The sequence below is a fragment of the Pangasianodon hypophthalmus genome, chromosome 5 (assembly GCF_027358585.1).
Source record: "Pangasianodon hypophthalmus isolate fPanHyp1 chromosome 5, fPanHyp1.pri, whole genome shotgun sequence".
NCBI classification, from domain to species: Eukaryota; Metazoa; Chordata; class Actinopteri; order Siluriformes; family Pangasiidae; genus Pangasianodon; species Pangasianodon hypophthalmus.
Genome location: NC_069714.1, coordinates 8,165,494 through 8,180,158, shown reverse-complemented (window position 1 = coordinate 8,180,158; position 14,665 = coordinate 8,165,494). Strand labels below are relative to the sequence as shown.

The window sequence follows — 14,665 nt, the reverse complement described above, 5'->3', positions numbered from 1 at the left end:
GTCTGTGGCCACTGTAGCCTCAGATTCCTGTTACTGGCTGTCAGGAGTGGAATTCGATGTGGTCTTCTGCTGTTGTAGCCCGTCTACCTCAGTGTTTGACATATTGTGCACTCTGAGATGATTTTCTGCTCACCGTGGTTGTAAAGAGGTCATGTGATTTACCGTAGCCTTCCTGTCAGCTCAAACCAGGCTCGGCATTCTCCTCTGACCTCTCCCATCAAGGCGTTTATTATTTGTGGCCTAATATAATGCATAGATCCATCAAGCTGTTGGCTTGATTTACTCAAAACACATTGCACATCACAGTGTAATCATTCTGTCCGTTCTGTGCTGATAAAGCTTGCTCCTATAGTGCTGATTGCTCTCACACCTGCACATCGAAGCAGGTTTTCCACTCTAGTTGGTTGACAGGGTAAATGGCACATTAAAGCTTTAGTGTTTGTTTCAGACACTCACCTCTTCGCTCAGTTTGCTGATGCTCTGCCTGGTTTCCACCTGCTCTTGGCTCACTACACACACACACACACACACACACACACACACACACAGACATAATAAAAAAGGTGTGTGGGTAACAAAGCAAGGCTTTTTTGTGTGTTTTTCCCCCAATATGTGATGAATGGATGAATTGATGGATTTGAGACAGATAAACATGTGTATAGTTTACCTGGACTGGGGGATGGAGGGCCACTATGAGGTAGGTTAGAGCTGAACTCAAACCTTTGTGCTGAACCAGAATTACTCTCTGTCTCAATGCCGTCCACAAACCTATAGCCCAACAATGATCACACATTTTAAGAAAATGCTCAAATAATTTAATTGACAACAGTTCTGCTTGCTCAGAAACAAACCAAAGATCTACATCTTTTATGTGCAAATACCTATGTGAAATGTGAATGTTTGAATGACCTTCAAATCCTAATACAACACCTAAGAACTGACTGTCTGCAGTCTCACTGAGTCAAACCTGTGCTTTCCTAGTGTGAAATCGAGTGCCGTTACTGGCTGGTTGTCATGGTAGCCGGACACTTGTGCTAAATTATGGATTGTACCAATTGTAGTTGTCTTGTTGAATAGCAGGGGGGTCAAAAATTAGGTGAACATTAACTGTGATTATTCCAGACTTAGTAAATGATTGCGTCCATGTTTTATAAAGAGTACGTTTAACTTTGATGGGTAAACCACATCGTAGTGAATGTCGTGAACACTTAGCATGAGGCAAGTTATAACCTTGTTCAGTTTTTTGATGTAGAAAAGTAAAGTAAACTTTGTGTCCCAGACATACTAGGGTTACAAAAGTCTTGGTCTTTTGGTCTTCCCAGTATTTGCCTTTGTGAAGAGGCTCTTTTTGATGGTAGGTAAACAAAGCTGATAAAAAAGTTGTGTGTGTAACTGGTTCTTGCACCTGGGGCTGAGCTCTGGAAGGGCACTGCTAAAGCTGACCACAGGTATCTGAAGCGTGGCTGGGCGGCTGTGATCAGAGGGGGGACGAAAGGGCCTTGGGGGCAGGAGGGGTGAGCGCAGGGGTGAGCTGAGCCCCCTTGTGAGACGCAGAGGTGAGCGAGGTGCCCGTGACACGGAATGCTGCTCTTCATCATTCTCCTCGTCCTCACGAATGGATGGCAGTTTCTTGACCAGGCCGCCATTGCTCTCCCAGTCCACCTTGGAAAAACAACAAAAAGGACACACTTTGTATTTAAGAAAGAATAGCAAGAAAAAATTAGGTGCTTCCTATTGGTTTGTGCGTAAAATGCATGCAATGGTGAATGGCAGACAGTAGGGGGCGGAGTAACACAACCTGACCGTCTTGTGCTTTTACACTCTGCAGCATGTGTCTTTATTTTCTCTTTATTTCATCTGCAATTCAAGTACTTATTAAACCTCTTCATCATTCCTTCAAGAGCCTTGTAGTTTCACCACTCCCTTTTTCCAATAAGGAGCATTGACTTCGACCATTTGCTTGAGACAATGCAGTCGTATTTTTTTTTAAATGCCATGCTAATGACACCAAAAAATATGAGATGTGGAACGACTTCAGTAGAAGCTCTTTGTGGCCACCATGGCAGCTGCGGTCTCAGTAAGCCTGTGATGTTTGAGATGTTTATTTACGTTTGTCAGCGTAGATGACTGGGTCTGTCAGTATCTTTTCCATGCAAGCTACACCCACCATCTCTTTCTAAAAAGCCTCTATAAAGGCAGTGTATATTCGCTTTACACGTCTAAGAACAGATATTGTTATTTGGAGCATGATTAAATTCCTTTCTTCCTGATCTTTTTTGTACTCCCCTATCATCAGCATCTCCATCTATTTCGTGCAACACAACCCCTCCCCTTCACCAGCTCTGCTTTTCTTATTCTTCTGCTTCTCTTGCTCCTCCCCTGGTCTTTCCATCTGCAGTCCCCAAGTGAAGGCATATTTTTGCCTCCTCCTGCCATTCTTAGTAACATGGGTCCCACTGGCACTGTAAGAGCTGGTTCATGTTCAGAACTCACGTGTGTACCAGAATCAGTGGCCGCAGATGGATCGGATATATATATATATATATATATATATATATATATATATATATATATATATATATATATATATATATATATAGTGTGTTTATGTGTGTGTGTGTATGTGTATAATGTATAATGTATAATTATATATACATAAAACTGTGATTGCTTCACTTATAAAAGAAAGATCTTCCACCAATGATGCACAACAGCAGGCATTCAGTCAGTCTAAAACAATCAATATGCATCTAAGAGCCTGTTCAATTTTTTCTGCATAACAGTGTGGATAAAGATCTGTTTTCCATTCACAAGATGGACACACGTTAGCGCCTCTACTTTTCCCCAAACACACACACTAATATGCAAAAAGCAATGAAGTCACTTCGCTGGCGCTTATTTTCATCTCTCCCCCTTAATTATTTCAGGCAAATTAAAAACGCTTGCCGTAAGGGTGTTTGCACACTCGTGCTTGTGAATGTGTGAGAGAGATTTGTGTTGACACTGAGACGCTCAGTGAGACTTTCTGGTTCACAGCACACTAATGCTCAAACAAACACGAGCTCTGGTGAACGCTGCACAGCTACACACGCCAGATCTCAGACGATCACTGTATGTTCTTTATTTTCGCCAAACACCCTCTGCCTGTTCTGTATTCAGAGCTGTGTGTTTCTGCAGTGGTAGAGCCAGAAGAAAGCTGCACTACAGGAAGTTTCCCCTCCCCCACTTTCTCTCGGCTTCTCTTGCTTTCTATTTTTAGCGGGCAGGATCCAATCTTAGCTGACACAGAGGGAGCTCCCAACCAGTGAGGGAGAGCCCCCGCCCCACCCCACTCTATTCTTAGCAACGGCTCGCGCTCCCAACAGCGACTGCTGCTATTCCTGTCCCCAAGACATACACTTGGTGCCTGTGTTTGTGGGCACTGGGAAAGGAGGACTTGTGAGCCGGCAGACATGTGCAACCTGACAGTGAAGGGGGGGAAAGGATGCCCAGTGAGAGGAGTGTGTGTGTGTGTGTGTGTGTGTGTGCGCGTTTGTGTGTTGGGGCTGGGGGCATGTTTTTATATCAGATGTCCCCACAAGGATCGGAATATCTGATAGGTTTGACTGAGTGGCGACATTTGGCTGGTCCTCATGAAAAAAACTGATTTCTAACAAGGGTTTCCTTTTAGTTTCTACGATTAAGGTCAGGGTTAAATGTAGGTGAAGACATAGCATTAATTAGAGGCACTAATAATTACGTCAATGAAAGGTTCTCACAAGGATAAAAAGACTTGTGTGTGTGTGTGAGCGAGATAGATTAGAAAACCCGCCAGAAGCAGCAGATGGAGGAGCAGTCACTTTGTTTCTTAGACACAAACACACACCTTAGGTAAAGGTCAGGTGTGTGTGTGTGTGTGGGTTAGTGTGTTCCTTTGTCTAATTCCACACACATGTCAAATGATCAATATGAGTTAAAGTTCCTCAGATTCTCTATGTACACATCCAAATAATTAGTCTATTTGCCAACAAGTCACAGTGAATTATCCTCAGCCTAGTTACATTTGGTACATATAAGATGCTAAAAATGAGTCATGCTGTTGACAACAGTGAGTTGTTGACAACAATGAGTTGATGGCCAGATTCTGAGGTTGTTTTTGTGCTTCATGTCCAAGCAGAACACAATATTGACACTCCCATGTTCCAGGATGTTGACTGTAGTGTGTATGTGTGTATAGGGCCAAACCTGTATGGGACATTTTGACCTTCCTGCAAAATCACCAGACCTCAATCCCATAGAACACTTGTGGGTTTATTTGGAACAGCACACCGTCAGCATCGTCGTCATTTTCAGTAACTACTTTATTCTAGTCAGGGTCACGATGGATCCGGAGCCTATTCTGGGAATACTAGGTGTGAGGTGGGGACACACAGGATTCCATGAACGCACACTTTCACACACTCATTCACACCTAAGGGCGATTTAGCATAGCCAGTCCTCCTACTGGTCTGGTTTTAGGAGATGGAAGGAAACTGGACAACCTGGACGAAACCCATACAGACACTGGGAGAACACGCAAAGCCCAACCCAAGCTCAGGATTGAACCAGGGAACCCGGAGCTGTGAGGTGGCAATGTTACCCACAGAACAACATGTGAAACAGCAAAATAGACAGTGCACCCAGTCATCACAAGATACTCGTGGACATAACACGATTGATGCTGTTAGTAAAGCAAGAAGAAACATAACCGAGTATTATGAAGAAAATGACACCATTATTTGCTCTTATGTAAGTGATTGTGTCACTCACATCCGTGTTGTTTCCCTCGCGCAGGTTGTAGGTGAGGTCATGCTGGATCTCGCTGACAAATTTCTGTGCGTACTCGGGGTAGAGGCGCAGCACCTCGCGCAGCCCCTTCAGGCTGATGTACTGCAGGTCACAGTAGGTCAGAGCTTTTACGTTAGCGTTGGTCTTAATCACCTGCTCCCTCGTCAGAGAGTCCGAGCCGATCAGGTCACCTTTACCTGCAGGACACAAAGAGAGCGCGTCAGGCTTTCAGTAGCACTAGTCTTCCCATACATAACAGCAAACTAAAACACTTTTAGGAAGATAAAAAGCTGTAACAAATTGATTAACTCCTGAAGGGTGTACTTCTGGACAATTTATTTCACTTATTTCAACCATAGAATCATAATCTCTAAATACAGCATGTTATACTTGATTCTGCTACAAAATGTGTTTCATTAAATGAGCATGTATATCGCATGTACAGTATGTCTGACTAAATGAGCTCAAAAACTGATGAGGATTAAAGTAAAATAAAAAAAAATAACAAGCAGAAAGGTTTTGTACAAAACTAAAGTTTTGTAGCTGAGACACTGAGAGAGGGATAAAGGAGATCAAAAAGCACTTTGGTGTGGTGCATGGGGACTGTGAAAGCAATAACATATCCTGTAGTCTGAGCTGGTGTTTGTGTCAAATCGAATCAAACACTCTCTGTGGCGCACACACACGCGGAGCATTAGAGCATCTTCATTGTGTGTGTGTCTCACTGATAGAAAAGACACAGTGTGAGTGACTGTTTTTTTCTAAATAGCTGACTGTGTGTATGGTTGCCAAGCGTGTGTATAGTTTTGTTGGGAGGCATAGATAAAGTGTGTGTGTGTGTGTGTGAGAGAGAGAGAGGGAAAGAGAGAGAACATGATTTATATTTAAGAGCACACCTCACTGCAGGAAAAAGGAAAACCAAACAGGAGAGAGGTATTTGGAAGACAGAGGAGTGTTTTCTGTTGCAGATGTCTAAATAAGGTTTTCTGAAATTCCCATGAGCCTCTGCTCTCTCTGATCAGTATAGAGACGATGGCACAGTGGACTGATGTGTTTGTTACATCCAGAGATGAGAGTTGGATTGAAAGACGTTAATAAACAGTAGGCCACTGTAATAAGCTCCCCCATCTCTCTCTCTTTCTCTCTCTCTCTCTCTCTTTCTCTCTCTCTTTCTCGCTTGTTTGGGCTGTAAGAGTAAGTTATCAATGTAGATGAAGAAAGCCATTACGCATGACAACTTTAATTACAACCATGACTCTCCATGTCTCCTTCAGACACTCGACAGCTGATTGGCCGCACGTGTGTTTGTATGTGTGTGTCTGTGTGTGTCTGTCTGTGTGTGTCTGTCTGTGTGTGTCTGTTTGTGTGTGTCTGTCTGTGTGAGTGAGCTTTAGGGCTGAAGAGAGCAGCAGTGGTAAAAAATTATTTGTTTACAACATTCAAAATGTGTCTCAGTGGCAACAAACATCCCATATCCCTGTAGACCTCAAACTAAACTTTATGACTGGAACATTTCATTGCATTTAGTTTTATGAATAGAAATGGTGTTTTCTGGTGTACCTGCTCTTTTAGACTGATGATTGATTTTGAAGGCATATATTTTCCAGAACTATCATTATAAACACAGTACTATATACAGTCAGGACCATAAGTATTTGGACAGTGACACAATTTTTATAATTTTGCTTCTATACACCACAATGGATTTGAAATGAAGCAATCAAGATGTGATTGAAATGTAGACTTTCAGCTTTAATTCAATGGGTTTAACAAAAAATATTGCATTAACCGTTTAGGAATTATAGCCATATTTTACATAGTCCCTCCATTTTCACAGGCTCAAAAGTAACTGGACAAACTAGCATAATCATAACTATTAGGAATATTTGTAATACCTGGATGCAATTTTTTTGCAGTCGATGACTGGCTGAAGTCTGGAACGCATGGATTATTAAGCTCTTATAGTTATTAGCCTGTTTGACTGGTCAGTTGAAATGAATGAGTTTAAATCTAAACCTCAATAACTCAAAAACAAGTCAGTCCACAAATAATGACAACTTGGACCTTGTGTGTTCTGTTCGTGGAATGTTCAGGAATAAAAGGCCAGAGTATTATTGTACACATTTATATAATAACCCTGATATCTGTATAGTAAAAAATGACATTAGCCTGCGGGGTGTTTCTGGACTTCCTTCCCAGACTATCTCAGAGTTACACCACCACTGACTACATCTCCAGGCCCATTATTCAGTTATTCACCTCACTAAAGCATATTCAGTAAGTACTATGAATTAATTATTCAGTAATTGCAGTGAAACTAATAGAAAAGCTGTGGAGGTACAAGATTGATGAAAGGAAATCTGGAGTATAAGGGGTTAAAAACATCTGGGCTATGTTCAAATGTTCAAATCCTATTTGTTTGGAATTTGTTCTGTGAGCAGGCAAGATTTTCTGTAAAACACATATGAAATTAGATTTTTTTTTCCGATCGATTCAAGCCACATAAAAATCAGATTTCTGAGATGTGACTACTCAAAGTAGATTAAGTTTCTTGACATCAGAAAATTTGTCACTGTTGTCCATCCTGCACTACTCAGCGTACACACACACATCATTGCCGTGATCAGATTTGATCACCTGTGATCTACAATTTGAAAACCTGATTTAAGAAATAAAATAGTTTCTCCTGCTGTGTGGAAAACGCCTTTAAAACCTGTTTATTGAATAGGCGAGCTGTTTCTATTGTTTTTTTTTTTTCTTATCAGGGTTCTACTGTGCTATATAAATAAATCTCTGCAGCTCTGTAAAGGAAGTAAATTAAGAAAATTAAACTCTCCCAAAACAGTAATTTGCCTCCAGCAGCATTGTGTCTTTCGTCAAAAAGTACAAGTCAATGAAAATATTAGCATGACAAATTTATCAGTAAATAATAACTGGGGCTTGAGTGTGTGTTTTGGAGTATGTACATGTGTCGTGCCTGTATTATTCAGATTTTTATTTGCTGATGTTGACACTGTGATGTTCTTTCATGTTTTACTCCAGCACGTTTCTCTGCCATTTCACAGATTCTTTTTACAACTGCAAGAGTGTGTGTGTGTGTGTACCACTATGAGAAAGCTCCAGACGTAACTGGGATGATCAGTTGTGTATATATATATATATATATATATATATATATATATAGTTGTACACAGGAGTCGAGACAATTTATTCCACTGTGTAATTTTCATGTGTTCCTATAAACAACGTCTCTGTAGCTGCATTCAGTTTGTGTGTGCCTGGCAGCTTCCTGTGTTCCTGTGTTTGGCAGCGAGATGTGCGTGTGTGGGTCTTTAAGAGAGAAAGCACTGTCTGTGGAAGTGATATTGATGTGTTTATCTCAGCCTGTTCTCTATGTTCTCTCTTTCCCTCTCTCACGTTTGACGTGCATGTGTGTGAGTGTGTGTGGATATATTGCTCTCCCCTTCATGTGCCAGCCTGTATTAATAATCAAAGTGCTTTAATAATGCAGTGGCAATCAATTATTAAGTGCAAAGGGAGGATGTGCCTCTGCAGTATGCCAGCATTTGATTTGAACAGACCGATGCGGCCCTGCCGTCTGGGGATAAACACACAAACACACGCGCACGCTGAGTCATGACCTTTGAGCATCTTAACACTGACATTTACTAGACTCATAAGCCTGTGAGAATCATTTACTGATGATGGAAAACTGCAATTAAGAAACTAACCTGCAATGGTGACCTCTTGTATGAGGGAAGCGAAATATTTTGGCTAGTAATTATGTAAATGAACGCAGATGATAATGTGTTACATATTGATATGACACAGTTATAAGCTGTGCAGTAGAAGTCTTCATGACCCGGGGGCACAAAATACAGAGTGGAAACAGTCAGTCATTTTTATTTACCATTAAAATGGCACTCATTACTATTTATTTGGCCATGTGGTGCATGTGTGCGCATATGTATTAACTTCTTCCTATCTGGAAGCTCTTCATATGCTCTTATTTACATTTTTTTGTTTAGATAGCTTGAATTATATACAGTGAGGACAAATAAATATTCAGACATTTTGTTTTATCATTATTTAACACACCTCCATATATATATATATATATATATATATATGTGTGTGGGTGTGTGTGCATATAAGTGCATATATCGACTTCAAATGGAACTACATAATGACAAAGTATATATTCATAAGCATAACCAAAGATATGGAAAAAAAGTATTCAGACACCACCACAAATGACCAATATTAGTACTTTGCTGTTGTTGGTAATTACAGCTTCAAGATGTCTACGGTAAGAAGTAATTAGCTTTCTGCAGTATTGTGGTTCACTTTTTTTGGCCCATTATCTTCAATTCTTCACAGTGGAATAAACTATCTTCAATCCTTCACAGATTTTAAATGGGATTCAAGTCAGGAGATTGGCTAGGTCATGCAAAGTTATTTTGGCTGTATGTTTGGGATCATTGGCTTGTTAAAATGTCTACCTTCTCCCCAGATTTGGTTTCTTGGCCAATATAATTAGATTCTCCTCTAATACACTATATGGCCAAAGGTATGTGGACACCTGACCATCACACCCATATGTAGGTCTTCCTCCAAACTGTTGCCACAAAGTGGAACATTACAGTTTCCCTTCACTGGAACTAATGGGCCCAAACCTGTTTTGTCATTTTGTCACATGGGTTCATCGTTCTCCACTGCACAGATTAATCTCACGGTTGAGAGAAACACGTACTGCACATTCAATAAGAATTCAGGGCTGCCTGTCAAACCATATTACATGTGCTAAATAGGAGACCTAAATAGAAGTGCCACCATTGGTGCATTGACAACCTATTAACAAGGGTGGCATAATGTTTGGGATGCCTGTGCCTTGTGTGAAGCCCTGTGCTAGAACTTTGGGGGCAGGTATTTGGCTGTGCGTCTTTCAGGTGGAAAGATGTAGGACAATCTGTGCCAGATTGGAATTCACAAAGAAATACAGAGACGAACCACAACCAAGAACCAAGATTAATCTCTACCAAAGTGATGGGAAGGCCAAAGTGTGGAGAAAGAAAGGATCTGCTCAGGATCCAAAACATACGAGCTCATCGGTCAAGCACAGTGGAGGTAGTGTCATGGCTTGGGCTTGCATGGCTGCTTCTGGAACGGGCTCATTAATCTTTATTGATGATGTAACTCATCAGAATGAATTCAGAAGTCTACAGAAACATTCTGTCTGCCAATTTACAGAGAAATGCATCCAATCTAATTGGGAGGAACTTCATCATGCAGCAAGACAATGACTCAAAACACACTGCCAGCACAACAAAGGACTTCATCAGGGGGAAAAGTGGAAGGTTTTAGATTGGTCAAGTCAATCACCAGACCTTAACCCAATTGAGCAGCATTTCACCTCCTGAAGAGGAGACTGAAGGGAGAAACCCCCCAAAACAAACAACAACTGAAAGAAGCTGCTGTACAAGTCTGGAAAAGCATCACAAAAGAAGAATGCAACAGTTTGGTGATGTCAGTGGGTCACCAGCTTGATGCAGTTATTGCAAGCAAGGGACATGCAACCAAATATTAAGTGTTGTTTACTTTAATTTACTTTAAGACTATCCGTTCCTATGTGTCATATTCTAAGTTATTTAACACATCTAGATGTAAATATCAGGGAAAAATGAAAAATGAAATTGTGATCTATCGTCTCATATTCATCTTTTTATCTCAAACTCAAATGTATTCAGTGTATAGCAAAAACACAAACCTGTTGATCTTTCAGAGGGGAACATACTTAAAATTTTGAGATATTTCCAAGAATGTACTGAGTACTTTATATGGCACGGCATGTGTGTATAAAAGCATGTGTGCTTCACTGCTACGGTCATCTAACCAGCATTGCACAAGCAGAGGGAGTGAGAGGAAAAAATAACTGCAGCAGGAACTGAGAAGTTGGTTACAGTGAAAATGTTTCCTTCAGCCAAATGAAAAACAAATCCATTGCCTCTGACAGCTCTAGGTCAAAAATCCATTCTAGGTCAAGCTATCCACACTCACACTTAGCAGACAAGAAATGTAAAACACTGCCACACATCTGTAAAAAGGAGTTTTCCATTATCTATAACCAAGCCACAGGAACTACAGTATACAGGGGGGGCATTTGTGAAATATAATGTAAATACACTCAGCTTTCTGCAAAAGCTGTAAATGAAACTTTAATGTCTGTGGAAGAAAGATGCTTTATTTGCAGAGGCTATACCTTACAATATTCTTCATGTATTTGTGTTTCTTCTGTTGATGTGCAATAAAGTAAAATCCCAAACTGTAATGTATCACAAATAACAGAAATCCATAAACATAAAGGTGTTCAACTGTTCAGAACTAAGATCAGTCTTACTATTTGGTATGTTTGTGTGGTATTTCTTCCCCACTGTCACTTCTTTTCACTTTTTGCCTTAAGACATGTCTCAGTTCTCGCCCTAGGCTTGCTTGAAAGGGTTCATGGTCAACCCTGTTTGTAGAAACCCAGTAAGTGCATATACTGTTGTTTGCTGAAAACAACTAAGGGCGTGAGGTAGAGTTAAATCTCATGAATAATTTGGGATCCTATGCCTCATTAATCTGCCAGAGGCAAAATGTGCTTGTAAACCATTTATGAAGGCATTGAAACTAAGTAAAAATGGCTGTTGTGAAAAATTCTGCAAAAACATGTCTAATCTGAGAGGATGATCATTAATCATTCATCAAAGTATTGGTGTTGCTTTGGCATTTTGTCAGTGCTATTAATAAGTTTAATACAGCATCCTGAATACAAAGGCCTGTATAATAACTCCATCAGTGAATATTACCTGCTGGACAAAAAAAAGGATTTAAAAAAAACCAGCACAACATCAGATGACAGGTTGACTGATTTAATGGCTTTTCCAACAGGAAATTTAATAGGAAATTGAGCATTGTCAAAGTTAAATATAAATTTATACTTTAGACAAGACTTGTAACTTGGCTAAAAGAAAAAGAAAGGAAATTCGGATTAATGGTTTTATTCCTAAAAGGCCACTGTCAGTCCTCAGTGTTTACATGAATTCATTTCATAGAAATATTCATGCAAAGAACTTTACAAGTGAGGCAGAATACACTCCAAGCACAGAGCCGAGCAGTTCAGGGTTATGGGTCTTGTTTATCAATCAAACACAGTTTTGTGGTGGTTCTGGGCTTTGAACTCACAAACTATTAGTCACCTGGAGAGAATCTTTAAGGTGGAAAACATACACTGCAAAATATTCAGCTAAATTCTTTAATCGACCGACAGCTGTTTGGGTGTGGCCTGGGTGAGATTTGATTGAAATCCTCTGGTAAAGGCATCAGCATACTTGTGGAGATGACGTATGCAATGATTGCGTGAACGAATCCACTTTTGTGAGCTTACAAGCTCACCTATTCTCTGTGGTTTATTATTGGCCATCACTTATGAATTCTCCAATCATAGATTTTTGATTGCGTAACATGTTTATCCAAAGCCTCCACGTGTCGTCCGTTTGCTCTGCAATTGTCATACTGTTATGGAAGCCAGCTGAACGTCATCTCTGCATGAAGTATGCTGAGGCCTTAAGACTTCCAGCTTGCTAAACACGATGACACAAACAGGGAACATTGTTCAACATTATAGAGTATGTACTATATGATCATACCAGTGTTGAAACAACCTGCGTTCACAGGTGATGACAGCATGGTAGGTGTCAATATTGTTCCTCCATCGATTTGTTTTCAAGTGTGAACACACAGTTTTCCTTAATGTTTATGTAAGTGGTGAGGGTAAAGATTAGTCCAGTTAGCCCTGGACCAACATTATCAACACAGTGCAGCTTAATTTACTGAACATTACCTGAACTCTCTGCATTTACCCCACATCCTATCAAGTAGACATTAGTAGCTGTAGATAAAAGATATTTATATCTATCCTCACAGTTTTGGTCAGTAACACACCACATATTATGTCTCACATATATTTTAAGCAGTGAAGTAGGCTGCCATAAACCAACCCACGCATAATAAAACAAGCAAAATGAGCCACTCATTATAAACGCAGATACTTAGAGAGAGGAACTCACACCGCTTAACTCTGAAAGGCTGTTTGGAGTTTCGCCCACGGGTCCTCTATATGTTGAGCCAAAAAACAGAAACTGGTGTACAATAACTGAGTTTAATGACCTTCGAAGACTGAATCAAATAACTAATGCTTTTCAGCAGGAATGCACACAGAGCTACATGAATAAAGCCAGCACAGAAGATCATCCACTTATGTATAGAAAGAGAATATTGAGAAGACAATATTGAAAAAAGCTTTCTGGATAACTGAATTTTAGTGTAGCTCGGCTATACTGCGCAAAGTGAAGAGAAATCACAGTCTGCCTGGTATGTGTGATTTTATAGCACTCGAACCCCATCATTTCACGCTGCATTGTATGAAAAATGAATTTTACAAAAAACAGAAAATTTCAAAAGTGAAATATTTACACAATAAATAGATATACACTGTTAAATGAAAACGATTGCTTAGCACATAATCGCAGTAGGAGATCAGATGACAAGACTGAACCAAACTCAATGGAACCATAATCAAATTTTTACCTCAGAAACTATCAGAAAGCTGCTTATACAATCAAATAACTCTTTGTAAACAACTTGCTCACCTTATTTGCAGGTTAACATTTCACCATTTAGATGTCTTTTTCGTGTTGTCACCACACTGCAGCATGGTTCAGAAAAAAACCCTAAATACTTGCTATTAGTTTCTTATGGTTGATTTCTTCCAAATGTTGACATGATGCAAAGTATCAGGAAATACAAGCCAAAGTCATCAGGGGTATGTTTATAGATGAGTGCTCCGCTTTGTGAGATTCATTTACTTGAATGGTTTATATAAATCATATTTTTTTTTAAATCTGTATAATTTCTTCTTAATTTGTGTACATTTGGTTTTATGTATGGCTTTACATTTTTCAGTGTAAAAAGTACAGGATTTTAAATAAAATTAGGACTTGGTTTGATAATTCATAGCTTTTAACATAACCGAATTTGTATCAAAAGTTACCAAAGTTTAGGTAACTTCAGGATTAAACTTCAGGATTCTGTATGAAATCAAATGAAATCAAAAAAATGATTGTTTGTGATGATTGGTTGTGGTAATGATACGAAGTGCACAGAAAGGTGACTGATTGAATCAGTAACCAGGCACAAGAGAACTATTTAAGTCATGATGTTTGAGAAAATATACTCATGTAATAGAACTATCAGCTCTTAAATATACTCAGATAAAGTAAGTCCACTAAGACGATACTTAAGTATAGTGATGAAGTACCAGTTCTTCAGTGTTTTCTGCCTCCATCATAAGACGCAAACGTTCATTTGCGTCTTATGATGGAGGCCTCATTCTCGCTAGTTCATAACGCCATTCAATTTGTACTGAAAGTTATGAAGATGGAATGAAAATAAGGTATAAACACTAATGCTACCTCTAAGCCTAATGTTCATTCCATCTTCATAACTTTCAGTACAAATTGAATGGTGTTATGAACTAGCGAGTATGAAATCATGTGTGAGCTCCTGTCCTGCTACTAATAATAACAAATCTTATTGTTTTAATATTTTAATATATTGTTTTCTTAAAATTAATTTGAATGTTAACCTATCAGTCCAGTGAATAGACCAAGGAAAGAAATTGCTTTGAGGGTTCCTGAAAAGCATCAGAAAAGAAGCGAGCGCTCTTCTCTGAATTGCAGTTCCCTCTTTACCATTCCAATTATCATTTAAAGAGCTTTAAAAAACCATCAGGGGCCACATGGAAGCTGAGCAGTCAGTT

At 39.6% G+C, this 14,665-nt stretch overlaps 1 protein-coding gene across 1 annotated transcript in view; it reads right to left on the bottom strand.

Annotated features, from left to right (window-relative positions):
• kcnh3 (potassium voltage-gated channel, subfamily H (eag-related), member 3) overlaps nt 1–14,665 on the bottom strand; it is a 135,449-nt gene that overhangs the window by 6,510 nt on the left and 114,274 nt on the right. Inside the window, exons 11-14 of the mRNA XM_026947191.3 lie at nt 4,789–5,003; nt 1,406–1,662; nt 668–768; nt 457–509 (exon numbers count right to left, since the gene is read on the bottom strand). Coding sequence (XP_026802992.1) covers nt 457–509; nt 668–768; nt 1,406–1,662; nt 4,789–5,003 — 626 coding nt within the window. The remainder of the gene's footprint in view (nt 1–456; nt 510–667; nt 769–1,405; nt 1,663–4,788; nt 5,004–14,665) is intronic.